Source organism: Balaenoptera acutorostrata, chromosome X (assembly GCF_949987535.1).
Source record: "Balaenoptera acutorostrata chromosome X, mBalAcu1.1, whole genome shotgun sequence".
NCBI lineage: Eukaryota > Metazoa > Chordata > Mammalia > Artiodactyla > Balaenopteridae > Balaenoptera > Balaenoptera acutorostrata.
The window spans coordinates 5,654,476-5,673,715 of record NC_080085.1 but is presented as its reverse complement, the minus strand read 5'-3'; the positions used below and the strand labels follow the sequence as shown (position 1 = coordinate 5,673,715).

The window sequence follows — 19,240 nt, the reverse complement described above, 5'->3', positions numbered from 1 at the left end:
ACCCTGGCAATCCAAAGCAGAAGCATGGTTTCTGCAAGCTTTCCCCTTTTTAGTGCCCATCCCCCCTAGACTTCCATCGGTCCTTGGGTTCTGTATTCTAACAAAAATTTTCTTTATCCACATATGATGATTTTTGTTTTTTTCTCTCAGCAACCAAGGGAGTCTTAACTAAGGCAACGAATCTCAAAAACAGAGAATTTTTTTAAAGAGCTCATTATTTTATAAGTAGAACCCAATAATCAAGACAGACTCATTTCAGGTGCAGCAGAAAATTTCTTTTCTCCCCTTTTCCTCCAAGATAATATCTGGGTATACAGGAGAGTATTTCTGAGCAGGGCTAGCTAGACGGGCCCCATGCTCAGAAGGCTCTCACACCTGGTTTACTGCTCTGCTGTCACCATCCTGAAATTCTTAATAATTTTACCGCTGAGCTTGCGTTTTACAAGTGAAGTCCGATGGGACAGTAAAGCGTCCACACGAATGAGCAGAGCGGATGCATGCGATGTGCATTTCTGCTTTCCCTTGCCACCGCTCTCTTGCATAGGGCCTGCGGTGCCCATGAACAGGCGCGGAATTCCAGCGGACCCGCAACGTGTGGGAGACACCCAGTCTCACGGCCAGCACAAGGTAAGCACGCCACACCCAGCACTGAGCCGGCAGGGGTGCTGCCAGCCTCAAGAGGGCACGTTATTCATCCCCACCAGAACTTCCTACAGATGCAGAAAGAAGGCACAAGGGTACTAAGAAACACAAACGACCAAGAGAGAACCTTATTACTCCCTTTCTCCCTGAGGTCACTTCCCTGTATTGGCCAATCTCTTAACCTGGAAGTGATGACATAGAAGAAAAGTGAAAGAGTAACTCTAGTTGTTTTCCTTGCAGTCCGTGCACATTGGTCAGGTGGAGAATGACCAATGTGGACTGGTCAACAGGCTGTGCAGAATCTTCTAGACCCCCTGATGACCAGGCTAAGGCTTATTTTAGCACTGGCTTTCTATGTGCCCACCTCCGTCGCCCAAACCTGCAACATGGCCCTGGTGTCATGGTGGCCAAATTGAGAACTTCTCAAGAACAGTGCTCCTCAGCCCTGGCTACACCTTAGATTCCCCTGGGAGCTGTGTCTTCCTAATGATAATACTGATGTCCGGGCTCCATCCTACACTCATCAAAAGGAGCAGAATTAAGACACTGTACTGGTGTACCACAGTTCCCAAGGCTATGTCTGCAGAAACAGGCGTGGCGTTCATTGTCTACAAACACCATCCCAACATACAAACATGAGAAGTGGGGGATTAGCACACTGATTTTCTACCTCAACACCCCTCCTTCCCTCACTCAGCTGGGCCAGGGGGTGGGATGGGTTTTCCCCCTTTGCTTAGGCAGGGACTTGCCCTAAATCGTAACCTGAGTCCCCTTCATCCATAGGTAGCCAATCCAAATCAACAGTCCTCGTGCCATCACAGCACCTGACGTGGAGGCCCTAGGCAAAGAGGCTGCACCAAAGCTTTGGGCATGAACAGTGCCGCCTCGTGTGAACAAACAGAGTAGGGAAGAGACCCCCAAGCCTAAGACGCGAGAACTCCCATGTTTAACGGTTTGCTGCAGGACGAGCCTCTAAAGATCCTGGGGTGACGGTGCAGCTGGACAGGATCACTGCTGCCTTCACTTATCAGTGTCTTTATGACAACGATCGCTGTGAACGCCCCGTGAGTGGACATCTGCTTTTGAACATCTGGCACCGGGGGGACAGTAGAGCAAAGCAGTCAAGGAATGAATCCTGGCTGAGCCAAAGATCAAGCGTGCGATCTCGAGAAAGTCACTCTGTCTCTTTGCGCCTCATTCAGCCATCGTCGCCATGTGAGCGCCACTGTCCGTCGCCCCACAGGGTTCTTAGGGACGCTGAATGTGCGTTGGCGCGGGCAAGGCCCCTGGAGGAGACAGACAGCAAAGACCACGCAAGTGCGCGTTCAACAAGCAGCAGCGAATGCAAATTTGGCGTTGCTCCACGCCTTTGAGCACAGAAATAGAAACCAAATAAAAAGCACGCCCAGAGAGCCTTTGCACTGCAGAAAGTATCACAGACACTTGCCACTCTAACATAGAAAGTACAGAAAAAAAAAAAAAAAGGCATAAGTCAAATGTCAAGAAAAACGTGTAACTAATAGAAATGCCTATGATTTCAACAATTATGCGTCAACATCTAATGAAAATACACCTCGGGTGGGTGGCCCATACAAGTGGGGTCACTGAAATGAAGTCTACATGGTTACGAGATCCTTCTCACTCAATATTAAGCAAAAATGTTATTTTAGTTTCTTTGCTAACTGAAGGAAAATAACCTTTACACTCGTCTGTGTTCACAGAATGCTGAAATGAAACTAACTTATATTTTAAATATTATCTTGTGGATGCTTCCATACCCTACAGAATACAAATTTTTTCTATAATACAACTGGGAAAATGGGGTCATGTTGGTGATGAGCTGATTTCCTAAAATTTGGAGTATATGAAAAAAGTAAACTAAAAATAAAATTTGGAGTATATGTGCATGAAAAAACAGGAAAATTAAATTTCAGAATTACAAAGACCTTTTGGAGACCCTTGACCTTACAATTTTACTTTTACAGCTGCTTTTTAAGTGCAATGTGGCCATGCAGCTACTCCAAGGACTCTGTTAAGGAAAGTTCACTTTCTGAAAATGGCCCTTCAAAAGCATGCTAAGAGTGCAGTCCTGCTCCCTCAAGGTGAGAGAGTGAATAATATATGGGAAAGAAAGTCTGGTGCTTAAAATGACAGCTTAAATAGGGCTCTCTGGCTTCCATGTGGGAATTTAGAAATACAAAACTAATGTTAGGCTGGAGGTAGACTTCCCCAAGCAAGGAATGCTGTTGAAATGACTTTGAACTTGCCATCTCTTTTATTCACAGAGAATGAATTTTGTGTGTTCATTATTTTAAATATCTCTGCCTACTGGGAAATAGCACAGTTCATCAGAACTTGGGATTTTTTTTTTCCCCCAGGAAAAACTGAATCAGTCCATACGATACAACAAATACGTCTCCATAATACCACCACATTCTAACAGTCACACTCTGCCGCTAGTTTTCTGAGAATGCAAGCCCTAACAGAAGATTCTGAAATTACAGCTGTCTTTTCCATGTCAGCCTGGGTCCTTTCAAAATTTCACTTTGACCTCCATTTCAGACTTCTAACCCATTTTACCCATTCGTTTTGTAGCTTTGTGAATAGGGAATGTATCTGTGTATAGTTTGCTATAACACATCACTTTTGCCTTAGAAATTCTGTGAAGATGTTGTAAAGAATGATTTTGAAAGTTTATGTTAGCGGTATATTTCTTATGGTTTTAAAATCAAATACGAAATACATTAGTGGACACTCACCAAATGGTAACCCAACTCTTTTCCCAAATGCTCAGAAGTAAGGGATGATGGGAGGACCTCTGAGATCACTTCCCGCTCTACAAAATGCTTTTGGTAGAAGGGCATTATTATTGTCACAGCTGTTAAAAACAAACATTTAGGGGCTTCCCTGGTGGTGCAGTGGTTGAGAATCCGCCTGCCAATGCAGGAGACACGGGTTCGAGCCCTGGTCTGGGAAGATCCCACATGCCACGGAGCAACTGGGCCCGTGAGCCACAATTGCTGAGCCTGCGTGTCTGGATCCTGTGCTCCGCAACGAGAGGCCCACGCACCGCGATGAAGAGTGGCCCCCGCTCGCCGCAACTAGAGAAACCCCTCACACAGAAACGAAGACCCAACACAGCCAAAAATAAATAAATAAATTTTAAAAAACAAAAAACCAAAAAACATTTATTTAGCATCTACTTCTCTGACCCTATGTGTGGGATAAGATCCTTGGTAGCACTCCAAGAACCACAGCTCCTTACATGGAAATTTATCACAGGGAAACATTTGCATCCATTTACACCGATTTGGTGAGCAACAGTCTTGTACCATCTCTAATATCCAAAATAGCTCATATAATTCAAAAGAGGCAAACAAAACTATTGATTAAGTCAACGGTGAACATTTATGCCAAGCAGCATGTACTGTTCATCTAAACATACCTAAAATTGCAACCAACTTTTCAATGCCCCAAACATCACAGTCGTGTTCTTATTTGTTTGGGGAAATACTCGCCAGATGAATACGTATCACGAAGTTTTATATATCAAAAAGACTAAATTTCCCTGTCTCATGTAGAGATTATAGCTGCATTTTTGCTTGTTTAACTCAACAAATATTTATCAGGTACTGCAGTGGATGTTGTTGGTTTAGGCTTGCCCAGATGACTCCATCTGGACCTGGCAATGCTTCCCCTCATTCTGTCCATCGTCTGCAGGACTCGCTCCCCCGTTCAGGGGCTCACATCACTGTATCACCATTTGCTGTTCACGCTGACTCTTCCAGGGACACGCATGTGACAAAAACAGAACCAGCAGGAGTCTTTTTCTAAGTTTGAGAGGTGGGTAGTGGAAGAACTTTTCCGCTGATACGCTGAGCGTCTGTGAGGCTGCCAGCAGCCTCCTGGGGATGTCCGGACTGCAGAGTGAAACTAAGATGAGAAAAACAGGAAATAGCACAAGGGTGGCCCTCCAGCACCCACTGCATGCTTGATCCAGCCATCTCTACAGTTAGTCCTACCTCTAAACCTCCCCATATTTGATATTTATCCATTTTGGCTGCGCTGGGTCTTAGCTGTGGCACTCGGGATCTTCGTTGCGGCATGTTTAGTTGCGGTATGTGCAGCATACGAACTCTTAGCTGCGGCATGCATGTGGGATCTAGTTCCCCGACCAGGGATCGAACCCAGTCCCCCTGCACTGGGAGCATGGAGTCTTACCCACTGGACCACGAGGGAAGTCCCTAAACCTCCCGATATTTGAACTAGCACATTCTTTTTGCTTAAGCCAGTTAGATATCTGAAACATATAAAGATTCCCAACTCTTATAAACATTTAGCTACCTTCTACATGCCGGCAAAAACCAAGAAGTAGGGACTTCCCTGGTGGCGCAGTGGTTAAGAATCCGCCTGCCAATGCAGGGGACAGGGGTTCGAGCCCTGGTCCGGGAAGATCCCACATGCCGCGGAGCAACTAAACACGTGCGCAATAACTACTGAGCCTGCTCTAGAGCCCACGAGCCACAACTACTGAAGCCCGCGCGCCTAGAGCCCGTGCTCCGCAACAAGAGAAGTAACCGCAATGAGAAGCCCGCGCACCGCAACGAAAAGTAGCCCCCCCTCGCCGCAACTAGAGAAAGCCCGTGTGCAGCAACGAAGACCCAACGCAGCCATAAACAAACAAATAAATAAATAAATAAAATCCAAGAAGTACATGACGGTCCCTGCTCCAAATCAACTCTGAACACAGAAGGCGGAGGCAACCGCATTTCTAAACAAAATGAAAGGTGAAAAATACTACCGCAATGCCTCAAGCATGGTAACAAAGAGAAGGGTGTGGTTAATATTGACAGAAGGTGTTTGAATTTAATCCAAAAGGACAAAGGAGACAAAAGAGTGTTTTAGGCCCAGAAGAATAAGTAGAACTTAATAGAGTAGAAAAATGTGAAAGTACATTCCAGTAAGAAAAAAGTGAACTAAAAATGGACAGTTTATCCACTAAGATTTTTTTTTTTAAATTTTCTAATGCCTACTCCAGTCCTTGTCATATATTAGACACTAAAGTTTATTTAAAGAGTGAACAAAGGCATGAATACATTGATTAAATACATGATTTATCTGGAGTTAGGACCCTGGTCAATGACATGACCCCCTTCTATAACACTGTTCCTAATGGAAATTATGTTCTCTTTACAATAACTTACTTTATGACACAGCTTCCAGGAAAAGGAGTAATCCGAGTGACTTACTGCTGTAATTGATAAATGCAGAAAGGGTAGCCTGAGTTAATTGCTTTTTTTTTTTTTTCTTTTCCAGATGCAAACAAGTTTCCTAAATGTTATAAATTTACACATCACATTTATTAAACACTTTTACCACTTTTTAGTAAAATTATAAATGCCTAAATGTGAAGACCAATTACAAATTCTGACCAAAGAAAGGACTGAAGGAATAACAAGTTTCTGAGACCCGTCAAGGACCAAAGAGCACAATCCTGGGCACATAATAAGAACTTACTAGCTCACTAATTCATTTCTGAACCACTGTAGGGGAGGAAGGTCCGTGAGCACCGTTGTAACAGTTATATGAGACAATGGGTACAAAGGACTGGCATGGAATGGGCCCTCAAAAGGCATAATTAATAATAAGCTTCCAGCAAGTAGGAGTAGATGCAAAAACAAAATACACCAGAATTCTTATTTTCTCCCTTTGAAATGAGGTGATTAGATAATTGGATGTTTTGGCAATTAGGCTGTTTCTTTTGACGACAGCATCAGTAATGATGAGATCCTGTACTCCAAATTAAAACAGAGTAGTATTTTGGTGAATTTGATGAAGCATACGGCACCGAAGCTGACATTGTGTTTATCACTCAGCGCTATCACCTGTTTGACACTGATATTATTTCCCCAATAATCCCCTCCACTGGAGGATAATTATCTGAAGGGTAACGAGAAGGACTATTCCCAACCATCTGTACAAACTGTGGACCACAAGCAGCCAGGTCAAGGGCAGAGCTGTTTAGCAACAAAGAAAACAGGGCAGAGAGAATACAGATTTTCTTTTATTGGGCTTTTAAAAAATATTTAGGACCCTGTCAGGCATTTGGTACTCCACTCCTACCATCACTTCACAACACCGACACCTGGCTACCAAAGATCTAAACCCCTTTTGTATAAAAGATATCTCTTAAGTATGAACATCTTGAAAGCTTCTCTGCTCTGTCTCACCCTTATGCAGAGTATCAACTACAAGCGGTGTAATTAATTCTAATACAAAAACAGAAACACTCAGAAAGTCTTTCTACCTTGATCTCTCAGTTCAGTGTATATTAATTATACTTGGAACCTTTCACATAGTAAATTAAAACAAAGCTTATACATAAAGGTTACATTTTTTAAATGTTCTTTCTAATAGAAATACCTTGATATTTAGTTTCTATGCCATGTTAAGATGACCTATAGTGTACATTTTCAGATGTCTCCAATCCCAAGTAAATTACACTTCTTAAGGACGCCTAGTTTTGAATTGTTTTCAAACGTCACCAGTCTGGTTACGTACATACATTTGCATATATATGTACATATATAACAGAAAACATATTACATATATAATTCATATACTTTTTGAAACAAATATTCTTCCATTTAGAAAAGAGTCACCCAAGGGACTTCCCTGGTGGTCCAGTGGTTAAGACTCCATGCTCCCAATGCAGGGGGCACAGGTTGGATCCCTGGTCTGGGAACTAAGATTCCGCATGCTGCACAGTGCGGCCAAAAAATAAAATGAAAAAATAAATAAATAAACATAATCACCAAAGTACCATCACAGCTCTATGTGAGAAAAGAGTCACCGAGTTTTACTTCAAGTAGTTGGTTCTTCTACCGTATTTCTAACAGAGAGAAGACAGGTGCAATGGAAAAGGCACTCACATTAGTGAGATCTGTTTAGCTTGCAAACTCGGTTCTAACTCACTTGAGAAAACGAAGAGCAAAGGGCGGGTGCGGTGTGGGAGTGAGCCAGGGATGATGGTCGCAGTTGCATCCCCAGGCTCAAGAAATGCCATCACACCTACTAGGCCAGCTCCTCTCCCTTTCTCAGCCCCGACTCCCTCTAAACCGCCTTTATTCTCGGGCTGCCCCTCCACACGGTGGCCTCCGCTGACGACCGACGCCTCCTTAGAGAAAACAACCACCTGTGGGAAGGCATGGGGCCTCCTCTGCGGGTTCACGGGGGATGCCCTACTCCACGACTGCAGAACTGCCTTGCTCAGAATTCTACGGTGGTCTCAAAACAAGGGAATGCTTCAACAAGGCACAGAGCGCGTGGTGACCCGAGGCATCACCTTGAGGCCCCTGTGGCAAAGGGCGCTGCTGTGTGTGTCAACGGTGTGGCCACAATCCCCTGAAATTAAAGGCTGTGCATCTAATCTTTAAAGTGCATCGAGTTCAGCGTGCAGGGCTCTGGGAGGGGGTGACAGGGGTGAGGAGTTCGTACACAGAGGGAGGGTACGGGTGTCGCGGGGAACGATGGCATGTGCCCCACAGAGCTGTTCACCTGTGCTAAGATGCCAAGGTTGGAAAATAAATGCCACCGCATGGACAGTAGACTGGAACATGAGATTACACTCAGACACTTTGCGATAAGGCTCAGTCCTTGCGGCAGAGGTGTGGCAAGAATCCCTTATCCCTCCCTGATCCCGTACCTTTCTCTCTTTAGGAGAATACATGATCAAATCTTGCGGGAGGAAGCTGGGGGTGTAGAAAGCCTTGGGCACTTCGTTTCTGTGCCAGTTGCTCTCGTAGTTACCTCCCAGAGCTAAGGGTTTGCTGCCTCCCAGCTCAGTGTGGACATGAACAGCACCTGTGTGTGGCTTTGTACAAGCACACGATCACGCCTCTGCAATTACACATCAACTGTCTCCCTACCCTCTAGGCTCTAGATGAGGAAGAACTGAATTCCTGTCAACTTCGTGTGCCCTGAACCAGCACTGTGTTTGTTAAACAATGGATGCTTAAATGTTCGATAAATGGTTAGCAAATAAACCAGTTCAAAACTAAATTATGGGGTTTCCCTGGTGGTGCAGTGGTTAAGAATCCGCCTGCCAATGCAGGGGACACGGGTTTGAGCCCTGGTCCGGGAAGATCCCACATGCCGCGGGGCAACTAAGCCTGTGCGCCACAACTACTGAGCCTGCGCTCTAGACCCCATGAGCCACAACTATGGAGCCCACGAGCCACAACTACCGAGCCCACGAGCCACAACTACCGAGCCCGCGAGCCACAACTACTGAAGCCCACACGCCTAGAGCCCATGCTCCACAAGAGAAGCCACCGCAATGAGAAGCCTGTGCAGCAACGAAGACCCAATGCAGCTAAAAACAAATAAATTTATTTTTTAAAAAAACAACTAAATTACTAAGGAAAATACAGAGGCAAAGCCAGGCAAAAGATTTTCTGAAAAATGTCCTGAAAAGGCAATTAAATTACTATACACTCACATCACAAGAGTAACTTACTTAAATCCAACAATCACAACAAATATTTATTAATCACACACTATGTGCCAAGTGCCATGCATGGCGCTGAGATTATAAAGACAAACGTGAATGAATCTGATATTCTTCCTTACCTTAGGAAACGGAACCTTTTAATTAGTTGCATGTGGGTATGACATGGGGTAGAAGGGAAAAAGGAGGAGAGAGTTAAAAAAAAAGTTTAAATTGTTAAGAATTACATAATGGAGCTTTGTGGACACTTTTCCTGTGACCCTTAAATTTGGCGGGATCTCACTCACCGGCAGGGGTGGTAATAACCGCTGATCTCATCTTTCCTTTAAGCAAAGGATCCCAAAGCCGCGGTGGGCATCCTGGTTGCCCCAGCGACAAATTTCTCACCTGTCTTCTGAATCAACCTGCTGCCAGTGTCCCAAAGCAGGAAATAGGTGGCCCTGCCACCACTGCAAATTCTGGCTCTGTGGACCTTGTCTCTCCTTACATTTTCGATGCCACCACACCCCTTTAAACCAGACCACCCCAGGAGTTAGACCGGCGCTTTGCAAACTTTAGGGTGCAGAGCAATGCCTGGGGATTCTGTCAAAATGCAGACTCTGCTTCAGGAGATCTGAGGCCTGGGATTCTTCCTTCCTAATAAGTTTCCTGGAGGACGCTCTCTTGGGAAGACCACACCCTACCAGAGAGTTAGAAGGCAATGGAAGGACGCAAGAATGAACAGCTTGTCCTTCTATATTTCCTGGATATGCACACATTTGCCCTTCCCGTCACGAAATTCGAACGGTAGTGAAGAATTCAGAGTAATGCAGTTGTGCTATGCATAGGCATTAGGGTGTCTGCAAGATCAGCTGTCTCAGAAGTCTACTTACAAGAATAAACACGAGATCTCTTCCTTAGTCGTGACATCCACGGTTCTTGCTTACAGAAAGTGTTGTGGGCCAGAGCCCAGGTCACTAGCACCCCAAATGAGGGGGAAAGAAAAAAGCCCAAGGTAAAGGCCATCTGGGGAGCTCCCACCCACTCCCTCTCCTGCTTAAGGTAGAGACACTTGTGTGTTTCGGATTCTCTTCTGTTCTTCAGTGAGAGTTAATCTGTCCTTAAACAAGGGGGCCTGGAGAACCTTCAACCGGAAACTCTGCAATTCCTTAAGGCTTGCTTGTTAGGATTAGATAGGGAAGACGTTGTTGAGGGAGAGAAGGAATTGTCAGTCCTTTGAATCCGGGCGGGAATGCGAGCCGAGCGGGCCGCCTTAGAAAGCTGCTTCTCAGATCTACCCAGAGCCAGTGGTGCTACCAGACGACAGAGGCCGGTCTGCTGAAGGCCTGCTAGGCAGCATGAACGTTACGATTTAGCACCAACTCGGATTTCACCATCCCATTTTGCAGAGGAGTCACCTGGGAAGCTCAGAGAGGTCGCATAACCCACCCAAGGCCACACAGCTTAAGGCGGGCCAAGGGTGTGAACGCTGCCCAAAGCCATAGTGCGGCCTTTCCAACAATGCTTAAGGAAACATCAGAGGGAGGCTTCCAACAGCTGCGGGGCATTCAATCCCAAGGTAGCCCCTAGGCCCCGCCCTTACAGGGACAGCTGGACCGCCCCGAGGCTGAGGGGGAGGGACTCCACTTCCGGACAACAGCCGCCAAGAAGGCCAAGCACTTCCGGTACACAGCAAACGAGGGTCGTTCGGGTCAGCCGACTTGCAGGTGAGGGCCGGCCCGCAGGTGGCGCATAGGGACGAAAATGCATCCCGAGGTATCCGAAGACAGTATGACTCGAGAAAGTCTTATCCCTTACCCGCGCTAGGGGACACCAAGGTCAAGCGGCCGAGCGCACGCCGCCATGTTGAGTCCAGCGGTTTAAGTGGAGCAGGCGGAGCCTCGCGGACGCCCGCGTCGGCGCGATGACGTCACAGACCCGCGCGGGTAGGCCGGCCTCAATCCCTTGTGCGGAAGCTTCCTGGGGAGGCGTGGTCCGGCCCTGATAGGCGGGGCCGGGTTGAGTGACGGCCCTGCCCCGCCTTCCGGTTAAGGGACAGGGGGTGCGGGGTGGGGGGGGGGGGGACGATGTTCTACACGGAAGTGCCTCAGGCCTGCATTGGTAGGGCGGAGCGCGGGGTGGGCGGGGGGCAGGTTCCGGACCCCCGGAGGTGGCTCCCGGGCGAGCGGGTCGGCGTAGGCATCCCTGGGGGTGTTGCAGCAGCGACCCTCGTCCCGCCACCCCCAGACCGCAGGATGGGGGGGACACCGGGCCTGCGCACGCTGGGCCGGCCCCCCTGGAGACCCATCCCCTTGTCCCCTCTCCAATCTGAAGAAATTAAACCCAAACCGGGGCTCGGCTGCAGCGACTGAGCCTCCTTTCGCACAGGGCCTGGCTCCGCGCATCAGAACGAGGGTTTTCGGTTCCTAAATTCCAGGCCGGGGCCAAGTGCCCAATCTGAAGGTCCCGGGACCCCCGAGAAACCCCTGAGGGCATCCAGGGGGAGCAGTTTTGGCGGCGAGGCGGGGGGGGGGCACTGTTTTATACACGTGGTGAAATCGTTCCCCCTGAAGTTTCGAGAAATATAGTTTCATTGTTAGATTTGTTGCAAGTATCAGGTGATGCAGATGTCATTTCTTTGAGCCTCCAGTTGCCCTCGCCAGTCATGACCTCAGTTTGTCTTGAGAAACTTGGCTATGAAATACACTGCATTGTTGAATAATTGAGGATTGCATTATTGAATAATTGAGAGCATCAGGTTAAAAAAACAAAACAAAACAACAGCAACAAAAAACGGATGCTCACGATCGAAACGGTGGGGAGCCAAGACATCTGTTTTAAATTCACTGATGCACTCGCAAAGAGCAAATGTGTCTTTCATTTGAAGTTTGCTAACGTCTCTAATGATTTTACCAGTAGCCCACACCCCCAAAAGTATCAAAAGGTCAAGAAAAAAGGACCAAATGCCTTGCCAATTGGAATTTAACCATTTGGTTTTTGCCAAGTAATTAAAAAGTAGGTTGCATAGTCTATGTACTGAACAAATATAGACTGTTGTAATTTTTTTTTTAATTAATATGATTGTAGTGGGTCAAGGTGAGAGAGGGAAAAGTTTCCGTGAAAGATTTGGGTGTTTAATTAGACTTTAATTGAAAAGATTATGCTTAGAACAGAGAATTCTGTATATAAAAGAAAGCCTTGGAATGATGACTAGCATAAGAGTACACAGCATGTGGAACAAACTATACCAATTTACGGGCATTTTTGGGTTTTGTGTCACCAATTTCACAGCTAGAATGAAGCACATCAACTTGTCGTTTGCAGCGTGTGGGTTTCTGGGCATTTACCACTTGGGGGCAGCATCCGCACTTTGCAAACACGGCAAAAAGCTCCTGAAGAATGTCAAGGCCTTTGCCGGGGCTTCTGCAGGATCCTTGGTTGCTTCTGTCCTGCTAACAGCGCCACAAAAAATAGAGGTAATTAAGTACTAACTAGGCTGTGTTTCTCATGCAGAAATTACGCCCAAACAACGAAGATGATTGTTAACTATATACTAAGTTAACTGCAGAGAAATAATCCTTTGCCTGGGAAACAGAAAAGGTTGACTTTAAAATTTAATCATTCGGGATCTCTGCTTTCCATTTGGAAAAGATTATTTTGAGTGACAACAAGACAAGGAAATAAAATGCCTTCTTTTACTCTTGAGTGTTTATTTAGTCTTAAGATTCCAGCTTTGTTTCTTTCAAGCAAAGGATATTTCTCCATTAACTGATCATGAGAAGAGAACGGAGCCTGTTCTCAAGGCCTTGAACGTGTGGCTGATAAGTCTTTGCTTGCTCCTATTTACAGACAGGCATATAAACTAAAATGTTGGCCTGTAATCTCTTTTTTTTTTTTAATTTTTATTTAGTTTTGGCTGCGTTGGGTCTTCGTTGCTGCACGCAGGTTTTCTCTAGTTGCAGCGAGCGGGGGCTACTCTTTGTTGCGGTGCACGGGCTTTTCATTGCTGTGACTTCTCTTGTTGCGGAGCACAGGCTCTAGGCACGCCGGCTTCAGTAGTTGCAGCACGTGGGCTCAGTAGTTGTGGCGCACGGGCTTAGTTGCTCCGCGGCATGTGGGATCTTCCCGGACCAGGGCTCGAACCCGTGTCCCTTGCATTGGCAGGCGGATTCTCAACCACTGCGCCACTGGGGAAGTCCCTGTAATCTCTTTTAAGAGGAATGATATTGGAATTTAATTTGTTTTTCATTCCCACCGTGAGAAGAAGCCCTGAATTCCAAGCAGTTTATCTAGAAGTAATAAAAATAAGCATTAAGTATTTCATTTAATGTAATCTATGTTTTTAAAGTCTGTTTTCTGCTTCTAGACAGCCATCATGCATTCTCTGTGAGAACTGACTTCTGCAGGTGGAGAATATTCTATTTGTTAATTACTTACATTCTCTAGCAGCTTGGAATAGTAATCAAATAATGATTAACACTTCCGTGCCCAAGGATGAATTTGTCACATTTAAATGTTGAAATCCACAACATTTTAAACATTAGAAATCTTGTTTTCAAATCTCTGACGAGCTGCTTATGGAAGAGAAACTGGACTTTAGACCAGTTATTCAGAAATCCACTGCTTTTTCTTTTTTATATACTAGAAAAGTGATGGAAAATTTTAGAGATTGTACAGGATGAGAACCTGAAGTCAGGGAAAGTATGCATGAAGTGTGCAAAATCCCCCCAAAGTGGCAGACTCATGTGCTTTGAATTGCAAGCTCATCCCTCCCAGCTCTTTATTTCCTTTCTGAAGCAGGGGGCTATTAAGGGGTTGTTTACACCTGTTCAGTGCAGTCTTTCCTTTAGGTGGGAGCAAATCCCGAGCTTTGGAGTTGGGTAGATATTGGTTTCGAATCCTCAGCAGATTTCGAAATATACTAAGTGTGATTTAGAATTAGACTGATTTGGACATACTGTGATCATATAGCCCCTTCATTGAAATTCTGTGATGTTCAGACATTGAATCCTTTACCTGAATTTGAGACTTTTGATATCAGTCCAATTACCTGTTCTTATTTACATTTTCGATAAACGGGAGATCCAGTCGTATTGTCTCATTGAGTTGGTCAGACCTTGGGGGTAACTCTTTATCGGGCGCTCAGGTTGGCAGGTGGGAAATGATTCTCTGGATTCGCCTAGGGCATCCTCGTTTCTCCTTTCTCAAAATCAGTTTTCAGCCATTTGCCTGCGGTTACTTTACTTCTTTTCTCTTGAGCATTTGAAATCTACCCCTGGAAGGATGGCTTTGAGCTTTCTTAGGAAACTGTCTTCTACCTACTCAAGTCCCCGTTAGCTCACTTCTCCCTGTTGGTATCTAAGTTCTTCGAGCTTCGTGGTGTTGTGACAGAGATGTGAGTAATGAATCCGGTTCCGAGCTGGTGCATGTATAATTAAGAGCACCACCTGACGCTGGTGTACTTTAGGTGGCAGGCAGGTTTAGACTTTGATATGTTACAAGCTCAGCGCAGCCAACCTTTCCTCAGCCCTCAGGATTTGCCAGGCATGGCGTTCGACACAGCGGGGAGCTAACTCAAAGATAAGTGCATTCCTTAGTAGGTTTCCAGTCTGGTCAGGGGCCGTGTGTGTGTAACCAAAAATAATACAAGAAGATAAGCTGGGTGTGCAGTGTGGCTTAGTAGAAAGAGCACACATTGGGGGGGCCACCCCCACTTCTCACCGAGAAGTCCACAGCGGCTTCTTGACAGGCAGGCCTGCGTCTGCTCCTGCCGCCTACAAGCCACCTACCTAAGCATTCACAGCGATTTCACCCAAACACACATCTGAACCTCTCATCCTGTGACCTCCCCCCCTCCCATCCCCGGGATCCCTGCTGACTCAGGATGGGGTGCAGATTTCTTTTTTTTTTTTTTTACTTTTTATTTTATATTGGAGTATAGTTAATTAACAATGTTGTGATAGTTTCAGGTGTACAGCAAAGTGATTCAGTTATACATATACATGTATCTATTCTTTTTTAAATGCTTTTCCCATTTAGGTTGTTACATAATATTGAACCGAGCTCCCTGTGCTATACAGTAGGTCCTTGTTGGTTATCCACTTTTTTTTTTTTTTTTTTTTTTTTTTGGCTGCATTGGGTCTTCGTTTCTGTGTGAGGGCTTTCTCCAGTTGCGGCGAGCGGGGGCCACTCTTCATCGCGGTGCGCGGGCCTCTCACTGTCGCGGCCTCTCTTGTTGCGGAGCACAGGCTCCAGATGCCCAGGCTCAGTAGTTGTGGCTCACGGGCCTAGTTGCTCCGCGGCATGTGGGATCTTCCCAGACCAGGGCTCGAACCCATGTCCCCTGCATTGGCAGGCAGATTCTCAACCACTGCGCCACCAGGGAAGCCCTGGTTATCCACTTTAAATATAGTAGTGTGTACATGTCAATCCCAAACTCCCAATTTATCGCTCCCCCCATCCTTCCCCCCGGTAACCATAATTTCATTCTCTAAGTCTGTGAGTCTGTTTCTGTTTTGTAAATAAGTTCATTTGTATCATTTCTTTTTAGATTCCTCATATAAGTGATATCCTATGATATTTGTCTTTCTCTGTCTGACTTACTTCACTCAGTATGACAATCTCTAGGTCTATCCATGTTGCTGCAAATGGCATTACTTCATTCTTTTTTATGGCTGAGTAATATCCCATTGTATACATGTGCCACATCTTCTTTATCCATTCATCTGTCGATGGACATTTAGGCTGTTCCCATGTCCTGGCTGTTGTAAATAGTGCTGCTATGAACATAGGGGTGCATGTATCTTTTCAAAGTATGGTTTTCTCTGGACATATGCCCAGGAGTGGGGTTGCAGGATCATATGGTAGCTCTATTTTTAGTGTTTTAAGGAACCTCCATGCTGTTCTCCACAGTGGCTGAGATTTACATTCCCACCAACCGTGCGGGAGGGTTCCCTTCTCTCCTGGGGCGCAGATTTCTTAGTAGGACTCCCAGGGCCACGTGGACCTCAGCCCTCTCGTGGCTCACTGAGGTTGCCTTTCTGGTCTCTGCCCCGTCTGGGCCGCTCGCACTCTTCTCACTGCTCTCTCTGCCTGTTGCCCTCTGCCGCCTCCATCTCCTGCCCAACTCCTGTCTGTGTCTTAGGTCTCAGCCTAGCAAAGTGAAGTTGGAGGTTGATGCCCACTGTATGAGCTCCCAGTTGCTGCTGCAACAGATGACAGTAAACATAGCAGCTCTGAACAACGCACGTTGATTTTCTAACAGTTCTGGAGGTCAGACGTCTTGACAAGGTCTCACTGTCTAAAATCAAAGTGTCGGCAGGGCCACGCTCCCTCTGGAGGCTCCGGAGGACAGTGTGTGCCCTGGCCTTTTCCAGGTGCTAGAGGCGTCCTGCATTCCCTGGCCCTGGCTCCTTCCTCGATCTGTAAAGTCATAAGCATAGCATCTTCACGTCTCGCCAACTCTGACCCTCCTGCCCGCCTCCCTCCCTTACAAGGACCCTTGTGATTATACTGGGCTCACTGAGATAATCCAGGAGCATCTCCTGATCTCGCAACCCTTAACTTAATCGCATCTGGAAAGTCCCTTTTGCTGCATAAGGGTACCGATTCTCAGGTTCCGGGGACTACCCTAACCTTTCGGGGAAGGAGGGGACATGAATCTGCCCCATACACGGATGCTCTCCTGGCACCCTGCCCTCTCCTCACCGAGGGACTCCTGAGTCTCAGGAAGGCAGGGGCTCTGTGTATCTCATGCTCAGCCGTTGAATCCCAGTTCCTAGCCCAACGCCTGGTGCCCAGTAGGATGTTGAATGGAGGAACTAGTAAATGAAAGACAGACCTGGGTTTAAATCCTGGCGCTGACACTCATTTTTGATGACGCAGTGGGAAAGACACTTAACCCTCCAAACGTCAGTTTTCTCACCCATCTAGTGCGGTGATTATACCCACCTTGCGTTGTTATATGAAGAGGAGGCAACAGAGGCCACACCAGCGGCTCCCGGCACTGGCTGCCTGTTAGCGCCGACCGGGGGGACTTTTATGGAAGACCAGTGCCCCAGCCTAATCTCCAAGGACTCTGATCCGGCAGAGTCATCGCAAGTCCTTCCTCGGTTGGTGGTGGTGGCGTGAATTGTGAGCACTGTTGGAGAGCTGCAGTCTGAACGTTCCCGAGGCCACAGGATTGGGGTGGGTGAGGAGGTTAATTATGCTGGAGAAGCCTGTAGAGAAATGTGCTCAGTTAACGTTAGAACGCCACCTTCAAGGATTTTCCACAGGTGGGCAACGCCACGTGAGGTGGTTTAAAAAGAAAAAAAAAAAAAAAAAAAGATTGCAATTGGCAGAACATACAGCTTGCCTGGGGACCAGGAATGGTGGGTGAGGACCGGGCCTCGTGGGGATCCGTGCCTGTGAAGCATCCGACATGGGGGATTGGCTTCATACGGTCCAGGTGCCTTGTGTGACAGGCACAGGGTTCTGGAACCAGAGTGATAAAGTTTTTGACAAAACATAGGCTCACCTATTACTTTTCTTTTTCAGGAATGTAACGAGTTTACCTACAGTTTTGCCGAAGAAATCCGAAGGCAGACTCTCGGGGCAGTGACACCGGGCTATGATTTCATGGCCCGACTGAGGTACATATAGAGTACATTTCCCCGCAGAGCCTGTGAAGACAGAGGATACTGTGGATACACTGTAGCAAGCTCAGTCAGCATTCTCTCCCCTGAAACGCTTACAAGGCGGTCAGTGATTAAAGGGGAATCATGCAGTGCGTGGCCAGGCCACTCAAGATGGCTGTTCTCTTGCTCTCTGTACATCCCCTGCTCGACCAGTCCTTGCTTCGTCTGCACCCTACTCACACAAACGTGCTTGCCTCCTGCCCCAGCTCGTGATTGTCCTAATCCTTGGGCCAGAGCGGCTCCACCTGGTAGTTTATTAAAGGGAGACATCTGCCCTCCACGATGGTGTTAACCTGACGGGCTGTGAGCTGCTAGTTGCTGTGGTAACAGATGAGCCCACCTGACATCAATTCCCCATATAAATGGTGGCCTCCTTCGCCCCCGGGTAGCGAAGATGGCTGTTTTGTCCTGTCTGCCGCCTGCCGACCATGATGGGGTGTCTCTCCAGGACTCTTTTGCTTTGGACTTATAAGATCCCCCATCCAGTAAGCCATAGGTGTCGCTGTCACTGTCTCCGGGCTCTTTCTCGGGTCTCCAGTCTGGGCAGCTACAAGGTTTGCAGGCCAGTGGGGCGCAGCCCGACACGCGGGTCCCTTTTTCTTCTTCAGGAGCGGAGTGGAGGCGATTCTCCCTCCCAACGCGCACGAGCTGGCTCACGACCGCCTGCACGTCTCCATCACCAACACCGAGACCAGAGAAAACTACTTAGTCTCCAGTTTTCCCTCCCGGGAGGACCTCATTAAGGTAACATGGCCGCATTCCTTGTTGGAGGAAATGAGCAAGTGCTGATATACGTACTTCCACAGACAGCGAGCGCGCCCGCGTTCTTTAGATCCAGCATTGCATACCACGCCTGATAGATGGTACATGCCCCATAAATCATGCGTCTGACGGATGCATCCTCCAGTATCCCTCCGAGGCCACCTCATGGCAGGCGGCTCCCAGAGGCCTCCAGAGTAGCTCAGTGTTTTTTCTCGTGACGTTCCGTGTGCTCACGTTTATCCTGGGATTAAACTTGAGTAGCAATGAACCATCCCTTACATTGATGTAGATAATACTTCTGCAGTTTGTGTAAGACTTTGTCTCAGTACTACAGTATGCAGTCCTTCCACAGTCCTGTAAGTCAGGCAGGACAGGTGAGATTACTGTCCTTTTGTCGCTTTTTTAACAGAAGAAGTGGGTGGAAAGATTTTGCGTGACACACCGCAGGGTGTACTGATTGCCAGTGGGAATCCGGGTCTCTTACCTTTTCACTCTAACGTTCCCTTTCCTTTCTTCCATTTTGCGTTGATGCCTTTCTATCCAAACACATGTGAAAGTTGGTTGGGAAATCATTGTCTCTGGGAAATAGTTCAGCTGATTTGCAAATAACAGTGCACTGCTAAGGTAATGCATTAAATATTTTAAATTGGAAAGGGTGCACTTCTCTTAG

At 46.8% G+C, this 19,240-nt stretch overlaps 1 protein-coding gene and 1 long non-coding RNA gene across 22 annotated transcripts in view; one reads left to right on the top strand and one right to left on the bottom strand.

Annotated features, from left to right (window-relative positions):
- The window catches only part of LOC103012576 (uncharacterized), a 508,544-nt gene extending 497,679 nt beyond the window's left edge, over positions 1–10,865 (bottom strand). For all 3 annotated transcript variants that reach the window (XR_009006628.1, XR_009006629.1, XR_009006627.1), the window contains exon 1: positions 10,024–10,865. This is a non-coding gene — a long non-coding RNA (uncharacterized LOC103012576). The remainder of the gene's footprint in view (positions 1–10,023) is intronic.
- Positions 10,866–10,956: 91 nt separating this feature from the next.
- PNPLA4 (patatin like phospholipase domain containing 4) overlaps positions 10,957–19,240 on the top strand; it is a 124,162-nt gene continuing 115,878 nt past the window's right edge. For 16 of the 19 annotated variants that reach the window (XM_007174244.3, XM_007174248.3, XM_007174250.3 and 13 more), the window contains exons 1-4: positions 11,181–11,251; positions 12,422–12,606; positions 17,669–17,763; positions 18,417–18,552. In XM_007174244.3, coding sequence (XP_007174306.2) covers positions 11,218–11,251; positions 12,422–12,606; positions 17,669–17,763; positions 18,417–18,552 — 450 coding nt within the window. In that variant the 5' untranslated portion in view covers positions 11,181–11,217. Of the gene's footprint in view, positions 11,077–11,174; positions 11,252–12,421; positions 12,607–17,668; positions 17,764–18,416; positions 18,553–19,240 lie in introns of those variants that run through there. The other 3 variants (XM_007174241.3, XM_007174246.2, XM_007174242.2) reach the window with 3 other exon arrangements.